The 18,298-nt window shown below is 45.9% G+C and overlaps 1 protein-coding gene across 4 annotated transcripts in view; it reads left to right on the forward strand.

Moving 5' to 3' along the window:
* Positions 1-16,317, forward strand: part of LOC135525593 (ribosomal protein S6 kinase alpha-5-like) — a 53,593-nt gene extending 37,276 nt beyond the window's left edge. The window contains exons 12-18 of one of the 4 annotated variants that reach the window (XR_010453188.1): positions 1,646-1,739; positions 4,363-4,533; positions 4,877-5,068; positions 9,088-9,247; positions 11,234-11,285; positions 11,426-11,592; positions 11,846-11,936. Coding sequence is in view for 3 of the 4 variants with exons in the window: in XM_064953310.1 (XP_064809382.1) it covers positions 1,646-1,739; positions 4,363-4,533; positions 4,877-5,068; positions 9,088-9,247; positions 11,426-11,592; positions 11,846-12,661 (1,600 nt within the window). In the remaining variant the exon portion in view is untranslated. Of the gene's footprint in view, positions 1-1,645; positions 1,740-4,362; positions 4,534-4,876; positions 5,069-9,087; positions 9,248-10,798; positions 11,593-11,845 lie in introns of those variants that run through there. The other 3 variants (XM_064953310.1, XM_064953312.1, XM_064953311.1) reach the window with 3 other exon arrangements.
* The last annotated feature ends 1,981 nt before the right edge of the window (positions 16,318-18,298 follow it).

Consider the following 18,298-nt stretch of genomic DNA (forward strand, 5'->3'; position numbering starts at 1 on the left):
CTTGTTAGCTGCTTTTCCTTCACTCTGCAGTCCAACTCATCCCAAACCATCTCAATTGGGTTGAGGTTGGGTGATTGTGGAGGTCAGGTCATCTGATGCAGCGCTCCATCACTCTCCTTTGTCAAATAGCCTTTACACAGCCTGGAGTTGTGTTTTGGGTCATTGTCCTGTTGAAAAACAAATGATAATCCCACTAAGCACAAACCAGATGGAATGGCATATCGCCACAGAATGTTGTGGTAGCCATGCAGGTTAAGTATGCCTTGAATTCTAAATAAATCACAGACAGTGTCACCAGCAAAGCACCATCACACCACACCACCTCTATGCTTCACGGTGGGAACCACACATGCAGAGCTCATCCGTTCACCTACTCTGCATCTCACAAAGACAAGGCGGTTGGAACCAAAAATGTCAAATTTGGACAGATTTCCACCTGTCTAATGTCCATTGCTCGTGTTTCTTGGCCCAAGCAAGTCTCTTCATCTTATTGGTGTCCATTATTAGTGGTTTCTTTGCAGCAATTCGACCATGAAGGCCTGATTTACTCAGTCTCCTCTGAACAGTTGATGTTGAGATGTGTCTTATTTGAACTCTGTGAAGTATTTATTTGGGCTGCAATTTCTGAGGCTGGTAACTCTAATGAACTTATCCTCTGCAGCAGAGGTAACTCTGGGTCTTCCTTTCCTGTGGCGGTCCTCATGAGAGCCAGTTTTATTTTGACGCTTGATGTTTTCCATATTGACTGATCTTGATTTTTTTAAAGAAATGATGGACTGTCGTTTCTCTTTGCTTATTTGAGCTGTTCTTGCCATAATATGGACTTGGTCTTTTACCAAATAGGGCTATCTTCTGTATACCACCCCTACCTTGTCACAACACAACTGATTGGCTCAAATGCATTAAGAAGGAAAGAAATTCCACAAATTAACTTTTAATAAGGAACACCTATTAATTTAAATGCATTCCAGGTGACTACCTCATGAAGCTGGTTGAGAGTATTCCGAGAGTGTGCAAAGCTATTATTAAGGCTACTTTGAAGAATCTCAAATATAACACTTTTTTGGGTTACTACATGAAAACATATGTGCTATTTTATAGTTTTGATGTCTTCACTACTATTCCACAGTATAGAAAATAGTAAAAATAAAGAAAAACCTTTGAATGAGTAGCTGTGTCCAAACTTTTGACTGGTACTGTATATACATAATGTGTTTTACTCCCTTTTCGTCATAACTCATTTGGATCTTGTCTCATCGCTGCGTCTCCCCAACGGGCTCCAAAACATGACCCGCCAGACCTCACTCCTTAACACCCGCCCGCTTAACCTGGAAGCCAGCCCACACCTATGTGTCAGAGGAAACACCGTTCAACTGATAACCGACGTCAGCCTGTAGACCCCCAGCCCAGCACAAGGAGCCGCTAGAGCATGATGAGCCAAGTAAAGATGCTGTGCGATGCTGTGCTTTAGACCACAGCGCCACTTGGGAGACTGATGACACTCTCTGTCACCATGTGTCCTGTCTCCCCCCTCTAGGATGGAGGCTCTTTTCTGTTCAGGGATGACTCTGTGTCCTGTCTCTCCCCTCTAGGATGGAGGCTCCTTTCTGTTCAGGGATGACTCTGTCCTGTCTCTCCCCTCTAGGATGGAGGCTCAGACACAGAAAGAGATCACAGCTCTGAAGCTCTGCGACGGCCACCCCAACATCATCAAGACTCACGAGATTTACCATGACCAGGTAAGGATTTTTCACCTCAATATTTATTGGATTCAGCTGAAGTAAGCAAAGCAACCACATATTTTCATTTCACTTTTATTTATACAGGTGCTTCTCATTGTGCTAAAATCTATTTTACAAGAGAGACCTGGTATTCCAAGCATTGCCAGTAAAAGCCCATCTTCAGAAATAGTCGCTATCTGACGAGGCCAGTGATGGAGACGAGACTAACGTCAGACAGGCAGCCTAATTAAGTCACTGATAGAACAGAGCAGAAGAATGTGGAAACTAGATTCCTCTGGGACATTGTCCCTCTGTTCTCTCCTCCTGGGACATTCTCCCTCTGTTCTCTCCTCCTGGGACATTCTCCCTCTGTTCTCTCCTTCCGGGACATTCTCCCTCTGTTCTCTCCTTCCGGGACATTCTCCTTCTGTTCTCTCCTCCTGGGACATTCTCCCTCTGTTTTCTCCTTCCGGGACATTCTCCCTCTTCTCTCCTCCCGGGACATTCTCTCTCTGTTCTCTCCTTCCGGGACATTCTCTCTCTGTTCTCTCCTTCCGGGACATTCTCTCTCTGTTCTCTCCTCCTGGGACATTCTCCCTCTGTTCTCTCCTCCTGGGACATTCTCCCTCTTCTCTCCTCCTGGGACATTCTCTCTCTGTTCTCTCCTCCTGGGACATTCTCCCTCTTCTCTCCTCCCGGGACATTCTCCCTCTGTTCTCTCCTCCTGGGACATTCTCCCTCTGTTCTCTCCTCCTGGGACATTCTCTCTCTGTTCTCTCCTCCTGGGACATTCTCCCTCTGTTCTCTCCTTCCGGGACATTCTCCCTCTGTTCTCTCCTCCTGGGACATTCTCCCTCTTCTCTCCTCCCGGGACATTCTCTCTCTGTTCTCTCCTCCTGGGACATTCTCCCTCTTCTCTCCTTCCGGGACATTCTCCCTCTGTTTTCTCCTCCCGGGACATTCTCTCTCTGTTCTCTCCTCCTGGGACATTCTCCCTCTGTTCTCTCCTCCTGGGACATTCTCCCTCTTCTCTCCTTCCGGGACATTCTCCCTCTGTTCTCTCCTCCTGGGACATTCTCCCTCTATTCTCTCCTCCTGGGACATTCTCCCTCTGTTCTCTCCTCCTGGGATATTCTCCCTCTGTTCTCTCCTTCCGGGACATTCTCCCTCTATTCTCTCCTCCTGGGACATTCTCCCTCTGTTCTCTCCTCCTGGGATATTCTCCCTCTGTTCTCTCCTCCTGGGATATTCTCCCTCTGTTCTCTCCTTCCGGGACATTCTCCCTCTGTTCTCTCCTCCTGGGATATTCTCCCTCTGTTTTCTCCTTCCGGGACATTCTCTCTGTTCTCTCCTTCCGGGACATTCTCCCTCTGTTTTCTCCTTCCGGGACATTCTCTCTCTGTTCTCTCCTCCTGGGATATTCTCCCTCTGTTCTCTCCTCCTGGGACATTCTCCCTCTGTTCTCTCCTTCCGGGACATTCTCCCTCTGTTCTCTCCTCCTGGGACATTCTCTCTCTGTTCTCTCCTTCCGGAACATTCTCCCTCTGTTCTCTCCTCCTGGGACATTCTCCCTCTGCTCTCTCCTTCCGGGACATTCTCCCTCTGCTCTCTCCTTCCGGGACATTCTCCCTCTGTTCTCTCCTTCCGGGACATTCTCCCTCTGTTCTCTCCTTCCGGGACATTCTCCCTCTGCTCTCTCCTTCCCATTGTCCTATAATAAAGACGATACTATCCCCCTCATAGTTCAGGTTGTATTTGTCTCAGTACTGTACAGCTCCTGAACCATATATAGGTACATCCACTATAGGTATAGATTAATCAAACCCACATGGAACATATTTCTGTATGTGGGCCTTGCGTTTAGTGAACAAAAAAAACTACTTGCTCCAAATTGGGTCAAACAAGTGTGTGTGTGTGTGTGTTCATGTCTCTGTGTGTGTGGTTGATATTTCTGGGGTTCATTAGCTGGGGCACTTCAGGCCTAGGAGCACCACTAGCACTGATGAGCTCTGCTGGATTGTTACTGTACTGGTACCTCAGAGAGGGTTGCGACTCAAATGGCACCCTATTCCGTTTATAGTGCACTACTTTAGACCATAGCCCTATGGGCCCTGTGCAAAAGAAGTACACTATAAAAGGGAATCTGGTGCCATTCGTGATGCAGGCAGAGTGAGGGCTTTGACCTAGATCAAAGCAAAGCCCCCTCGCTGCGCCTTTCAAACCCCCCCCCCCTCTCCCAATCTGCCTCCCGATTTTCCACCCTGCACTTCACCCACCCACCCGCCCGCTCCCCACCCCTCTGTTCCTCATCTCTCAGTCACTGTAAGAGCTGAATTGTTGTTAGGAATATGTAAATGTGGATTCAGGGTTTCTACAGTTAGAATTTCCGAAACTATTTCAGCTATTGTATAACTACATCCTTGGCTCAGAGCACTCCGAGCAGGACGGATCAGTAAAGCATATGATTTCATTACAAATCTAATATAATTACATATAATTACAAAATCTATAGGAATATTTCCATGCATATATTAACTATTAATACATAGTAAACATGACTCATTATATTGTACTGTACACTGTAATGCTTCTCTCTGGAGACACTGGGAGTAACTCTGTCCATCTTTCTGTCTCTCTCTAGCTGCATACGTACCTGGTGTTGGAGCTGCTGCGTGGTGGAGAGCTGCTGGAGAGGATCCGGAGGAAGCAGCACTTCAGTGAGACTGAGGCCAGCCGCATCATGAGGAGACTGGTGTCAGCCGTCAGCCACATGCACGACGTAGGAGTGGTGCACAGAGACCTCAAACCAGAGGTACTATTGAAGCTGTGTGTGTGTGTGTGTGTGTGTGTGTGTGTGTGTGTGTGTGTGTGTGTGTGTGTGTGTGTGTGTGTGTGTGTGTGTGTGTGTGTGTGTGTGTGTGTGTGTGTGTGTGTGTGTGTGTGTGTGTGTGTGTGTGTGATCAATACATAAAATTACAGTACCAAATACTTGGGCAAGTGGATCTGAAACTGACATCTCAGAAGTGTTGCTTCTCATCCTTCCCCGACACAAGGCTAGAAAATGCCACCTATGTGCCATTACTAATTGGCAGTGATACATTTAGACGGAGTAGAAATAACACAAACATGTTTCTCTCTTGCAACCCATTTTTCAGAACCTGCTGTTCACAGATGAGAGTGAGAACGCTGAGATAAAGATCATAGACTTTGGGTTCGCCCGGCTGAAGCCTCCAGACAACCAGCTGCTGAAGACACCGTGTTTCACCCTGGCCTACGCCGCGCCGGAGATCCTCAAATACGACGGCTACGACGAGTCATGTGACCTCTGGAGCCTGGGGGTCATCCTGGTGAGTGGAGGTCCGAGGGGGTACAGAGGAGTGAATACATACAGTGGGGAGAACAAGTATTTGATACACTGCCGATTTTGCAGGTTTTCCTACTTACAAAGCATGTAGAGGTCTGTAATTTTTTATCATAGGTACACTTCAACTGTGAGTGACGGAATCTAAAACAAAAATCCAGAAAATCACATTGTATGATTTTTTTAAAGTAATTAATTTGCATTTTATTAGATGACATAAGTATTTGATACATCAGAAAAGCAGAATTTAATATTTGCTACAGAAACCTTTGTTTGCAATTACAGAGATCATGCTTCCTGTAGTTCTTGACCAGGTTTGCACACTCTGCAGCAGGGATTTTGGCCCACTCCTCCATACAGACCTTCTCCAGATCCTTCAGGTTTCGGGGCTGTCGCTGGGCAATACAGACTTTCAGCTCCCTCCAAAGATTTTCTATTGGGTTCAGGTCTGGAGACTGGCTAGGCCACTCCAGGACCTTGAGATGCTTCTTACGGAGCCACTCCTTAGTTGCACTGGCTGTGTGTTTCAGGTCGTTGTCATGCTGGAAGACCCAGGCACGACCCATCTTCAATGCTCTTACTGAGGGAAGGAGGCTATTGGCCAAGATCTCGAGATACATGGCCCCATCCATCCTCCCCTCAATACGGTGCAGTCGTCCTGGCCCCTTTGCAAAAAAACATCTCCAAAGAATGATGTTTCCACCTCCATGCTTCCCGGTTGGGATGGTGTTCTTGGGGTTTTATTCATCCTTCTTCTTCCTCCAAACATGGCGAGTGGAGTTTGACCATAAAGCTCTATTTTTGTCTCATCAGACCAAATGTCCTTCTCCCATTCCTCCTCTGGATCAATCAGATGGTCATTGGCAAACTTCAGACGGGCCAGGACATTCGCTGGCTTGAGCAGGGGGACCTTGCGTGCGCTGCAGGATTTTAATCCATGACGGCGTAGTGTGTTACTAATGGTTTTCTTTGAGACTGTGGTCCCAGCTCTCTTCAGGTCATTGACCAGGTCCTGCCGTGTAGTTCTGGGCTGATCCCTCACCTTCCTCATGATCATTGATGCCCCACGAGGTGAGATCTTGCATGGAGCCCCAGACCAAGGGTGATTGACCGTCATCTTGAACTTCTTCCATCTTCTTATAATTGCGCCAACAGTTGTTGCCTTCTCACCAAGCTGCTTGACTATTGTCCCATAGCCCATCCCAGCCTTGTGCAGGTCTACAATTTAACCCTGATGTCCTTACACGGCTCTCTAGTCTTGGCCATTGTGGAGAGGTTGGAGTCTGTTTGATTGAGTGTGTGGACAGGTGTCTTTTATACAGGTAACAAGTTCAAACAGGTGCAGTTAATGAACAGGCAATGAGTGGAGAACAGGAGGGCTTCTTAAAGAAAAACTAACAGGTCTGTGAGAGCCGGAATTCTTACTGGTTGTTGGTAGGTGATCAAATACTTATGTCATGCAATAAAATGCAAATTAATTACTGAAAAATCATACAATGTGATTTTCTGGATTTTTGTTTTAGATTCCGTCTCTCACAGTTGAAGTGTACCTATGATAAAAATTACAGACCTCTATATGCTTTGTAAGTCGGAAAACCTGCAAAATCGGCAGTGTATCAAATACTTGTTCTCCCCACTGTATACCCTTCAAATGCATTGAAGGAGAAGGTCCTTCCCTCAGAACTTCTCCTCCAATGCGTTTTGAGAAGGAGGTTGGGGAACCAAGGGAACCGAGTTTCACACAAACTCAAGCTTATTTAATCCGGGCCGCAGGTGGTTTGAGTAAAATATAAATAAATACATTTTTTATAAAAAAAATGTATTGGGGGGAGAAAACTACCTCAATCTATATTTCAAATACTACAACCAAATTGAAACTGTAGAAATAATAATGGACTTACATTTTATACAGTCTCTTCACTTTCCAGCTCGCTAAAAAAACACCAAAATGAAAGCTAGACAGTCAGCGAGCATCGAAAATTGGACAAAGGTCTGTGTTTTGCACATTTTGATAGCAAGAAAATCTAACACATTTTCAGTGCGGCTGCTGGAGCTAGGTGAAGACTGAATGCAGCCTGTGGTCAAAATGAGCTCGACACTCCTGCTTTATACCTATTAGCTGCACTTCTCGTAGATCTGGCATTTCATTGACGCGTCGATACAGCAAATTCCAGCTTGATTCAGCAGTTGTGAGTCAACATTCTGTGTGACCAGGCCATTCACATACGGAGCTGTTCTGGTGTTCTCTGCATGCTGTGGTATTGTGTTATGTGGTTAGGGCCTGTCTGATATCCTTCTGTCTTATTCAGTACAGTTACCATGCTTCTCTTATCCTGTGGTGCTCTGCTCTACTCTGTTCTGCTCTGCTCTGTTCTGCTCTACTCTGTTCTGCTGTGCTCTGCTCTACTCTGTTCTGCTCTGCTCTGTTCTGCTATGCTCTGTTCTGCTGTGCGCTGCTCTACTCTGTTCTGCTCTGTTCTGCTATGCTCTGTTCTGCTGTGCTCTGCTCTACTCTGTTCTGCTGTGCTCTACTCTGTTCTGCTGTGCTCTGCTCTGCTCTACTCTGTTCTGCTGTGCTCTGCTCTGTTCTGCTCTGCTCTGTTCTGCTCTGCTCTGTTCTGCTCTACTCTGCTCTGCTCTGCTCTGCTCTACTCTGTTCTGCTCTACTCTGCTCTGTTCTGCTGTGCTCTGTTCTGCTCTACTCTACTCTGTTCTGCTGTGCTCTGTTCTGCTGTGCTCTGTTCTGCTGTGCTCTGTTCTGCTGTGCTCTGCTCTACTCTGTTCTGCTGTGCTCTGCTCTGCTCTACTCTGCTCTGCTGTGCTCTGTTCTGCTGTGCTCTGTTCTGCTGTGCTCTGTTCTGCTCTACTCTGCTCTGTTCTGTTCTGTTCTGCTCTGCTGTGCTCTGTTCTGCTCTACTCTGTTCTGCTCTACTGGGGTGCGAGGGTAGCCTAGTGGTTAGAGCGTTGGACTAGTAACCGAAAGGTTGCTTGTTCGAATCCCCGAGCTGACAAGGTACAAATCTGTCGTTCTGCCCCTGAACAGGCAGTTAACCCACTGTTCCTAGGCCGTCATTGAAAATAAGAATTTGTTCTTAACTGACTTTCCTAGTAAAATAACGGTCAAATTAAAATTAAAAATACTCTGTTCTGTACTGAAACTCTTTAATATTCATCCGTAAATGAAGCACTACGAGCAGCACTCTGCACTCCAGCTGCAGTCCTACTCAGAGTGGAGTGGGTTAATAGCCTAGGCTACAGTCTGCCTTTTGGGAAGCTTTTCAATGCTCATTTAAATTGTCGATTTTTATCATAACCCAAAACATGAGGTTTTCTTAATGTAAACAATGTGTAGCATCTAAAGATGGATAAATAATCTCTGGGATGTCATGGACTGTCCGTTGTTACATTTAAAGTGCTGTCTATGAATTTGAGACGGGTTTCATTTCTCTAGCCCCATCCCTCAGCAGATGTTGTTGTTTTTATTAATCAGACTGAGCTTGAGGAAGAGAGGGGGAGGGAGGAAGAGCGATTTCTCCACTTGGCCTCTCGAGTGTGCAGCCTCTCTCTCTCTCTTTTCTCTCTCTGCGTCGCCCCCTGGGGGTACAGTATAGTAGTGTGCTGCCTCGGCTGAATGTGTGTACAGAGCCGTGATGTGATGCTTCCTGACAGGCCAGGCTCTGTACGGCAGAGTACCCTGGAAGCATAGTGAGCCCAGGAGCGGACACGCACACATGTCACAGAGCCACAGAGACAAACAGGCAATGGAAAAATGTTGTTTGCTTAATGAGGAATTAGAAACCAGGCCAACCTCAATCAGGCTTAGATCAGGTGAGAGTACACCTGGTACATTATTTACTAAGCTAACGGTTTAAAGGTGTGTACACATGCATGGAGAACATGCATACCATAGTATACACAATATTGACATATAGGCTACATGTAGGATTACGGAACATAATATTTATTGTTATATTGGATCATATATTTATTATTATTATATTTCAGTACACCATGCTGTCGGGTCAGGTGCCATTCCAGTGTCAGGGGAAGAGTCTGGCCCGCACCAGTGCTGAAGAGATCATGAAGAAGATTAAACAGGGAGACTTCTCTTTCGAGGGAGAGGCTTGGCGGAGTGTCTCACAGCAGGCCAAAGACCTCATACAAGGTGAGCCTGGGAAATGGAACATCAGGGTTGGGGTCAATTCGAATTGAAGTCGGTCAATTTAGGAACTAACTGAAATTCCAATTCAATCATTGAGAAAATTGAAATGGAGAAGCTATTTATTAAAGGAGAAGCTATTTATTAAAGTGGAAGCTATTTATTAAAGGAGAAGCTATTTATTAAATTGGAAGCTATTGATAAGTCTCAGTGCAAAGTTACTCCTCGCTTCTCTATTTATCGAGTTATTACTTAAAAGCGATCAAAATGAGGAAGAACGATGAAGTCATGTCAGAGAATGAGGTGATTTAATATGGAGGCAAGCCAGCCTGTTCCCTATAAAGTAAACAACAGAAATAACTTCAAATGTATGACTTCAGTCTTAACCAAATTGTTTGCATGACTACTGATTTCAATTACAATTTCAGCCAACTTACAAGGAAATACTTTATGAAGTTATTGTTACAAATTAATTTAAGGTTTCTAGCCCTTACTAGCCTGCAAACGTTAGCCCTACTAGCCTGCAAACGTTAGCCTTACTAGCCTGCAAACGTTAGCCCTACTAGCCTGCAAACGTTAGCCCTACTAGCCTGCAAACGTTAGCACAACTAGCCTGCAAACGTTAGCACAACTAGCCTGCAAACGTTAGCCCTACTAGCCTGCAAACGTTAGCACAACTAGCCTGCAAACGTTAGCCCTACGAGCCTGCAAACGTTAGCCTTACTAGCCTGCAAACGTTAGCCCTACTAGCCTGCAAACATTAGCCCTACGAGCCTGCAAACGTTAGCCTTACTAGCCTGCAAACGTTAGCCCTACTAGCCTGCAAACGTTAGCCCTACTAGCCTGCTAATGCTACATTAGCACTACATGAGACAACTAGTTGCTATCAACACCTAACTTACTGCTACATTCAAGTAAACCAAAGTATTGGAAGTGCATAACGCCATCTAACCAGTAATCAAATAATATTAGAGCAGTCTTACAGGTTGATGGCTGGGGCCCATCCGATGATAAAAGCTTGCAGGCTGGGTTAGCTACCAAAGCCAGGGGGAGGTGGGCGCCGATGGTGAAGGGAAAATCCCAAATAGATTGATTCCAGATGTCCGTCAGCTAGCGAGCTAGCACTAAGCCAAGGTGGAAAAAGTTACATAACTCCCGTAGCCTACTTAGACAGAGAACATGCCGAAAAGTTGACAAAACAAGAAGGACAACAGACGAGGTACTACACAATTAGAGCAGGTATGATTTTCTCTTTCGTTTTAAGCCCACGGGAAGAAATGCTGTATGGCCGCACGTGCCCCATCTGCGTCTTGTTTACGTCACACTTCCTGTGATTGGTGGATTGTAGCTCGCCACCGCCAACACTTTGTCCAGAATGTAATTACATGCTAGCATGGCTAACTGCTAACGTTAGCCAGCTTCAGCAAGCTACCGAGTTAGCATACGAACTCAATATGACATTGAGAAATAGCGCATTGTGGGTAGTTTCAAAGATATCCAGAAATAAGTAAATAAATATGTAATAACCCAAAAACGTAACTATGTTTGTACTTCTAGGTAACCAGATTGTGACATCAAATAAGTTACTAAGTCTTTGACCACACTGTGTTGTTACATTGGTGAGTAAAAAGTCATGCTTCCTACCCTTTCAATTCGAGTTGACCCTGATCAGGGCTTTTGATATGAACTTCAGGCATGCTTTGCTACAAGGTGAAGGTTGCACCTTGCTTCAATGGTTCAACTTACTGAATAACTAAAATAATTATTCTGCATGTCCGGCCAGTTAAACGTTTGTTTTTCTTGTGTTTCACCCCTCGTCTGGTAAAAGTTTTGAGTGACAGCATTATTGATTGAGTTGATGTATTAGTTTTGATTTGGTGTTGTCTGGTAGGAGTTGTGGATCTTCTAGTGTGCAGGTGATGCTGCTCAGTGTTCACCACAGGTTCTGTCTGTCATGTTCACCACAGGTTCTGTCTGTCATGTTCACCACAGGTTCTGTCTGCTCCAAGGCTCTCCAACCCTGTTCCTGGAGAGCTACTGTCCTGTAGGTTTTCATTCTAACCCTGATCTAGCACACCTGATTGTTATAATTAACTGGTTGATAAGCCAAATCAGGTTAGTTAGAACTGGGGTTGAGGTGACTAATTGTGTTTCTAATCTACGACGTTTGTGTGGTACCTATAGAGCTCCTGACTGTGGACCCTGGCAAGCGGATCAAGATGTGTGGTCTGAGGTACAACGCCTGGCTCCAAGACGACAGCCAGCTCTCCTCCAACCCTCTGATGACACCTGACATCCTGGGTTCTTCCACCACCGTGTCTGTACACACCTACGTCAAGGCTACCTTCAATGTGAGCTTTATTCATTCATTCAGGAGAGCGTGGCATGGTGAGAGGGAGGGCCAGGTTTGCATTAGAGGATGCTGCAGGAAGAGTTTGAGAATATCAAATATCCCCTATTCAGTTGTTCTCATCAGCTCTTCCAAAGGGGATGGTGTGGGTGGGTAAAGATCCATACATGTTTTTATTTCAGTATTTTTACTGTATTTTTAGTGAATGTTACTGTTACTCATGTGAATGTGTTTGTTGTGCTCTGCTTCTCTAGGCGTTCAACAAGTGTACACGGGAGGGTTTCCGTCTGCAGACTGTGGACAAGGCCCCCCTGGCCAAGAGGAGGAAGTTGAAGAAGACCAGCACCAGCACAGAGACCAGGAGCAGCTCCGGAGAGAGCACCCGCTCCTCCTCCTCCTCCTCCCAGTCCCACCCGGACACCCGCTCCTCCTCCTCCTCCTCCCAGTCGCACCAGGACACCCGCTCCTCCTTCTCCACCTCCTCCTCCTCCTCCTCCAGCTTGTCGCACCACAACACCCACTCATCCTTTTCCTTCTCCCAGTCTCACCAGGACACCCTATTCTCCTCCTCCTCCCTGTCCCACCAGGACACCCTCTTCTCCTCCTCCCTGTCCCACCAGGACACCCTCTTCTCCTCCACCCTGTCCCACCAGGACCCCCACTCCTCCTCCACCCTGTCCCACCAGGACCCCCACTCCTCCTCCACCCTGTCCCACCAGGACACCCACTCCTCCTCCACCCTGTCCCACCAGGACACCCACTCCTCCTCCACCCTGTCCCACCAGGACACCCACTCCTCCTCCACCCTGTCCCACCAGGACACCCACTCCTCCTCCACCCTGTCCCACCAGGACACCCACTCCTCCTCCACCCTGTCCCACCAGGACACCCACTCCTCCTCCACCCTGTCCCACCAGGAGAAGACTGGGGGAGACGGTATCGCCGACCCTCCACCCCAACCTTCCATCAGCTCCACCACCACCCCTGTCACCACACCCCTCTCCATGGGCTCAGACAACGACCCCGCCCCGGAACGCTCGCCGCCTCCAGCCTTATACTTCTCAGACTGAGAGAGAGAGACTGAGAGAGAGAGAGACTGAGAGAGAGAGAGACTGAGAGAGAGAGAGACTGAGAGAGAGAGAGACTGAGAGAGAGAGAGACTGAGAGAGAGAGAGACTGAGAGAGAGAGAGACTGAGAGAGAGAGAGACTGAGAGAGAGAGAGACTGAGAGAGAGAGAGACTGAGAGAGAGAGAGACTGAGAGAGAGAGAGACTGAGAGAGAGAGAGACTGAGAGAGACTGAGAGAGAGAGCGACTGAGAGACTGAGAGAGAGAGCGACTGAGAGACTGAGAGAGAGAGAGAGAGAGAGAGAGAGACAGAGAGAGAGAGAGAGACTGAGAGAGAGAGAGACTGAGAGAGAGAGAGACTGAGACAGAGCGACTGAGAGACTGAGACAGAGAGACTGAGCGCGACGGAGACTGAGCGAGACGGAGACTGAGCGAGACGGAGACTGAGCGAGAGAGAGAGAGAGACTCAGATGGGCAGCATGTAGATCTCTCTCTCTCCCTCCATGGCAGCTCCCAGTCAATCGTTCACAATCAGCCACATGCATGGACCACAAGCACCTACACGCCTCCAGGCTGAGCATGCAGCAGGAACAGGACCCACCTCTCAATCATCACTAGCAATAAACACACAGTAAATGAAAAGGACTGCCCTACCGAGCCAGACAGCGGAGAGACCCTTCTACAACCACACCTCTGTTTCAGTCATGTCTTCCTGTTTGTCTGGAAGGTAGGTCATAGTCCTGGTTGTTTGCTTTTGTTTACACTGTGGTGTATTGCATTAGTAAAGATATTTTACTTTAAGCCACAAATACTGCAGCTTATCACATTGGGAGGAACCTGTTGTTGGAGCATACTTCTAGTGGAGCATATATTTTGCGGTATTTATATATGACAATAATGCAGACTGAAATTATTTATGATTTGTTTTTTATGTTAACTTATTAATGGTTCACAACTGTTTATGATAGATACAGTTGAAGTCGGAAGTTTACGTACACTTAGTTTGGAGTCATTAAAACTAGTTTTTCAACCACTCCACAAATTTCTTGTTAACAAACTATAGTTTGGGTAAGTCTGTTAGGACATCTACTTTGTGCATGACACAAGTAATTTTTCCAACAATTGTTTACAGACAGATTATTTCACTGTATCACAATTCCAGTGGGTCAGAAGTTTACATACACTAAGTTGACTGTTAAACAGCTTGGAAATTTCCAGAAAATTATGTCATGGCTTTAGAAGCTTCTGCTAGGCTAATTGACATCATTTGAGTCGATTGGAGTTGTACCTGTGGATGTATTTCAAGGCCTACCTTCAAACTTAGTGCCTCTTTGCTTGACATTATGGGAATATCTAAAGAAATCAGCCAAGACCTCAGAATTTATATTTTGTAGACCTCCACAAGTCTGGTTCATCCTTGGGAGCAATTTCCAAATGCCTGAAGGTACCACGTTCATCTGTACAAACAATAGTATGCAAGTATAAACACCATGGGACCATGCAGCTGTCATACCGCTCAGGAAGGAGACGCGTTCTGTCTCCTCGAGATGAACATACTTTGGTGAGAAAAGTGCAAATCAAACCCAGAACAACAGCAAAAGACCTGAAGATGCTGGAGGAAACAGGCACAAAGTATGTATATCCACAGTAAAATGAGTCCTACATCAACATAACCTGAAAGGCCGCTCAGCAATGAAGAAGCCACTGCTCCAAAACCGCCATGAAAAAGCCAGACTACGGTTTGCAACTGCACATGGGAACAAAGATCGTAGTTTTTGGAGAAATGTCCTCTGGTCTGATGAAACAAAAATAGAACTGTTTGGCCATAATGACCATCATTATGTTTGGAGGAAAAAGAATAGATGGCATCATGAGGTAGGAAAATTATGTGAATATATTGAAGCAACATCTCAAGACATCAGTCAGGAAGTTAAAGCTTAGTCGCAAATGGATCTTCCATATGGACAATGACCCCAAACATACTTCCAAAGTTGTGGCAAAATGGCTTAAGGACAACAAAGTCAAGGTATTGGAGTGGCCATCACAAAGCCCTGACCTCAATCCTGTAGAAACTTTTTGAGCAGAACTGAAAAAGCATGTGCGAGCAAGGAGGCCTACAAACCTGACTCAGTTACACCAGCTCTGTCAGTAGGAATGGGCCAAAATTCACCCAACTTATTGTGGGAAGCTTATGGAAGGCTACCCGAAACGTTTGACCCAAGTTAAACAATTTAAAGGCAATGCTACGAAATACTAATTGAGTGAATGTAAACTTCTGACCCACTGGGAATGTGATGAAAGAAATAAAAGCTGAAATAAATAATTATTTCTACTAAATAAAGTGGTGATCCTAACTGACCTAAGACGGAATGTCTACTAGGATTAAATGTCAGGAATTGTGAAAAACTGAGTTTAAATGTATTTGGCTTAGGTGTATGTAAACTTCCGACTTCAACTGTATATATGCTCGGACCTAGAACTTTAGAATCCTTGAGCTCTAGAACCCTTGAGCTCTAGAACCCTTGAGCTAAAGAGGCAGTTTCAAGTCATCGCAGGACGTTTGCAATGGCAGGTTGATGTTGTTTCAGGATGATTCCTACAATAGATGTTTCAAACAGCCACTTCAGTGCTTCAACCTCTCATAATGAGATCATGATGCAATTGTTTGTTGATCAGATGATGTAAGCATGTATTTCTGGGGGTTTTATCCAACCAGAAAAGAGGGTCTCATGCTGATCTGAACGCATGTGACCAATCAAATGATGTGTCATTGTTGTCACAATGTAAGAAATCAGTATGTAAAGTATATTTCTTTGACAATGGCTGTTTTGGATGGCCTTTATGAGAAGTCAGTTTGGAGAAAGATCACTTGTTCATTTCCCTGCTGTAAAACAATATATAGGCGGATATATCGGAAGGTTTTCTCCCCTCAAATAACCTGTCGCTCCGTCTCTAGTGATGTTACTGTTTTTATGGGTGTATTGTAGCTTGTTCTGTCTCGGCTCCTGGATTAATAGTTATTGTTTGTCTTGGAAAGAGGCAAAGAAGTACTGTACCAAAAATCTCTGCCTTTTCTCTATTAGATGGCTTGCCCTTGTGTATGCTTCAGACTAGAGACATATATACAGGTAACTGCCAAAGTAAAGGAAGCGCCCAACATAAAGCATCTTAATAGGGTGTTGAGCCAGAACAGCTTCAATGCACCTGGCATAGATTCTACAAGTGTCTGGAACTGTTGGATGTGAAGACATTCTTACACCTAGAAGTTCTATCATTTTGTGTTTTGTTGATGGTGGTGGAAAACTCTGTCTCAGGCTCCACTCCACACTCTCCAGGAAGTGCTCAATTGAGTTAAGATCTGGTGACACACTTTAAACCCCCTATGCTCCTTTTTAGACCACTGTTTCAAAGTCACTGAGATCTCTTCTTCTAGCCATGGTAGCCAAAATAATGGTCAACTGGGCATGTTTATACATGACCCCTAAGCATCATGGGATGTTAATTGTGTAATTAACTCAGGAACCACACCTGTATGGAAGCACCTGCTTTCAATATACTTTGTATCCCTCGTTTATTCAAGTGTTTCCTTTATTTTGACAGTTACATGTATATACAGTCTGTATGACTCTGCTTTAGACTATAGTAAACAGTTGACTGGTTATCATGTCTCTGTCTCTCTGTCTCTCTCTCTGTCTCTGTCTCTCTGTCTCTGTATCTCTGTCTCTATCTCTCTCTCTCTGTCTCTCTCTCTCGGGTGGTTTGAACTCTTGCCACTTACTGTCATGTTTGTTTTCTGCTCTTGTGATACACACCTTGACATGTTGCTTTACAAAGAGAGTGAGAGAGACAGAGGCTTTGGTAAAGGGCTTCATATGATATTTTGGTTCATGCTGAAACTATGCATATATTCTAGATCTATCCATCATGTCAAGCTGTCCAAGAAGATCTTATAGCTTTATATGTCAAGAGAACACCGTGGTCACACACACCAAACCCCCAAGAACATGGCTTTCCATGATATAAAAAGGCTGAACCCTTCCCTTGAAGCTAAACGGTACAAAGCTCATCTCTGACTTCAGTCTGCATGAGTTCCCTTCCTGCTTCTCTTCTGCCTCATTAAACCTCAAGCCTTTTGTTTGGATCTATTAATAGACTACAGCACAGCCACTGAAGAGAAGAAGCAGGGGATGAGAAGAGAGAATGGGGGGGGGCGGTGTAATAGCACAGCCATGGAGGAGGAAGCAGGGGAGGAGAGAAAGAGAGGGGAAGGAGAGAGGAGGAGGGAAAGAGGATGGAGTCCTATATGGAACTGACCGCTGGGAGTCTGATCTGCTGTGTCTTCGCTCTGTTTGTTCCAGAAAGAAAAACGCTCCAAATTGACCACTTTTTGAGGAACATCTTCACACTTATTTGCCTATCATTGAGAGGAGGGAGACTTCAATAGTACCGTAACGGTGGGTCCCTTCAATAGTACCGTAACGGTGGGTCCCTTCAATAGTACCGTAACGGTGGGTCCCTTCAATAGTACCGTAACGGTCTCTCCCTTCAATAGTACCGTAACGGTCTCTCCCTTCAATAGTACCGTAACGGTCTCTCCCTTCAATAGTGCCGTAACGGTCTGTCCCTTCAATAGTACCGTAACGGTCTGTCCCTTCAATAGTACCGTAACGGTCTGTCCCTTCAATAGTACCGTAACGGTCTGTCCCTTCAATAGTACCGTAACGGTCTCTCCCTTCAATAGTACCGTAACGGTCTGTCACTTCTATAGTCCGTAACGGTCCGTCCCTTCAATAGTACCGTAACGGTCCGTCCCTTCAATAGTACCGTAACGGTCTGTCCCTTCAATAGTACCGTAACGATGGGTCCCTTCAATAGTACCGTAACGGTCCGTCCCTTCAATAGCGCCGTAACGGTCCGTCCCTTCAATAGTACCGTAACGGTCCGTCCCTTCAATAGTACCGTAACGGTCCGTCCCTTCAATAGTGCCGTAACGGTCCGTCCCTTCAATAGTGCCGTAACGGTCTCTCCCTTCAATAGTGCCGTAACGGTCTGTCCCTTCAATAGTGCCGTAACGGTCTGTCCCTTCAATAGTGCCGTAACGGTCTGTCCCTTCAATAGTGCCGTAACGGTCTGTCCCTTCAATAGTGCCGTAACGGTCTCTCCCTTCAATAGTGTCGTAACGGTATGTCCCTTCAATAGTGCCGTAACGGTCTGTCCCTTCAATAGTACCGTAACGGTCTGTCCCTTCAATAGTACCGTAACGGTGGGTCCCTTCAATAGTACCGTAACGGTCTCTCCCTTCAATAGTACCGTAACGGTCTCTCCCTTCAATAGTACCGTAACGGTCTGTCCCTTCAATAGTACCGTAACGGTCTGTCCCTTCAATAGTACCGTAACGGTCTGTCCCTTCAATAGTACCGTAACGGTGGGTCCCTTCAATAGTACCGTAACGGTCTGTCCCTTCAATAGTACCGTAACGGTCTGTCCCTTCAATAGTACCGTAACGGTTTGTCCCTTCAATAGTACCGTAACGGTGGGTCCCTTCAATAGTACCGTAACGGTCCATCCCTTCAATAGTACCGTAACGGTCTCTCCCTTCAATAGTACCGTAACGGTTTGTCCCTTCAATAGTACAGTAAC

This window comes from Oncorhynchus masou, chromosome 32, assembly GCF_036934945.1.
Source record: "Oncorhynchus masou masou isolate Uvic2021 chromosome 32, UVic_Omas_1.1, whole genome shotgun sequence".
Classification (NCBI taxonomy): Eukaryota; Metazoa; Chordata; class Actinopteri; order Salmoniformes; family Salmonidae; genus Oncorhynchus; species Oncorhynchus masou.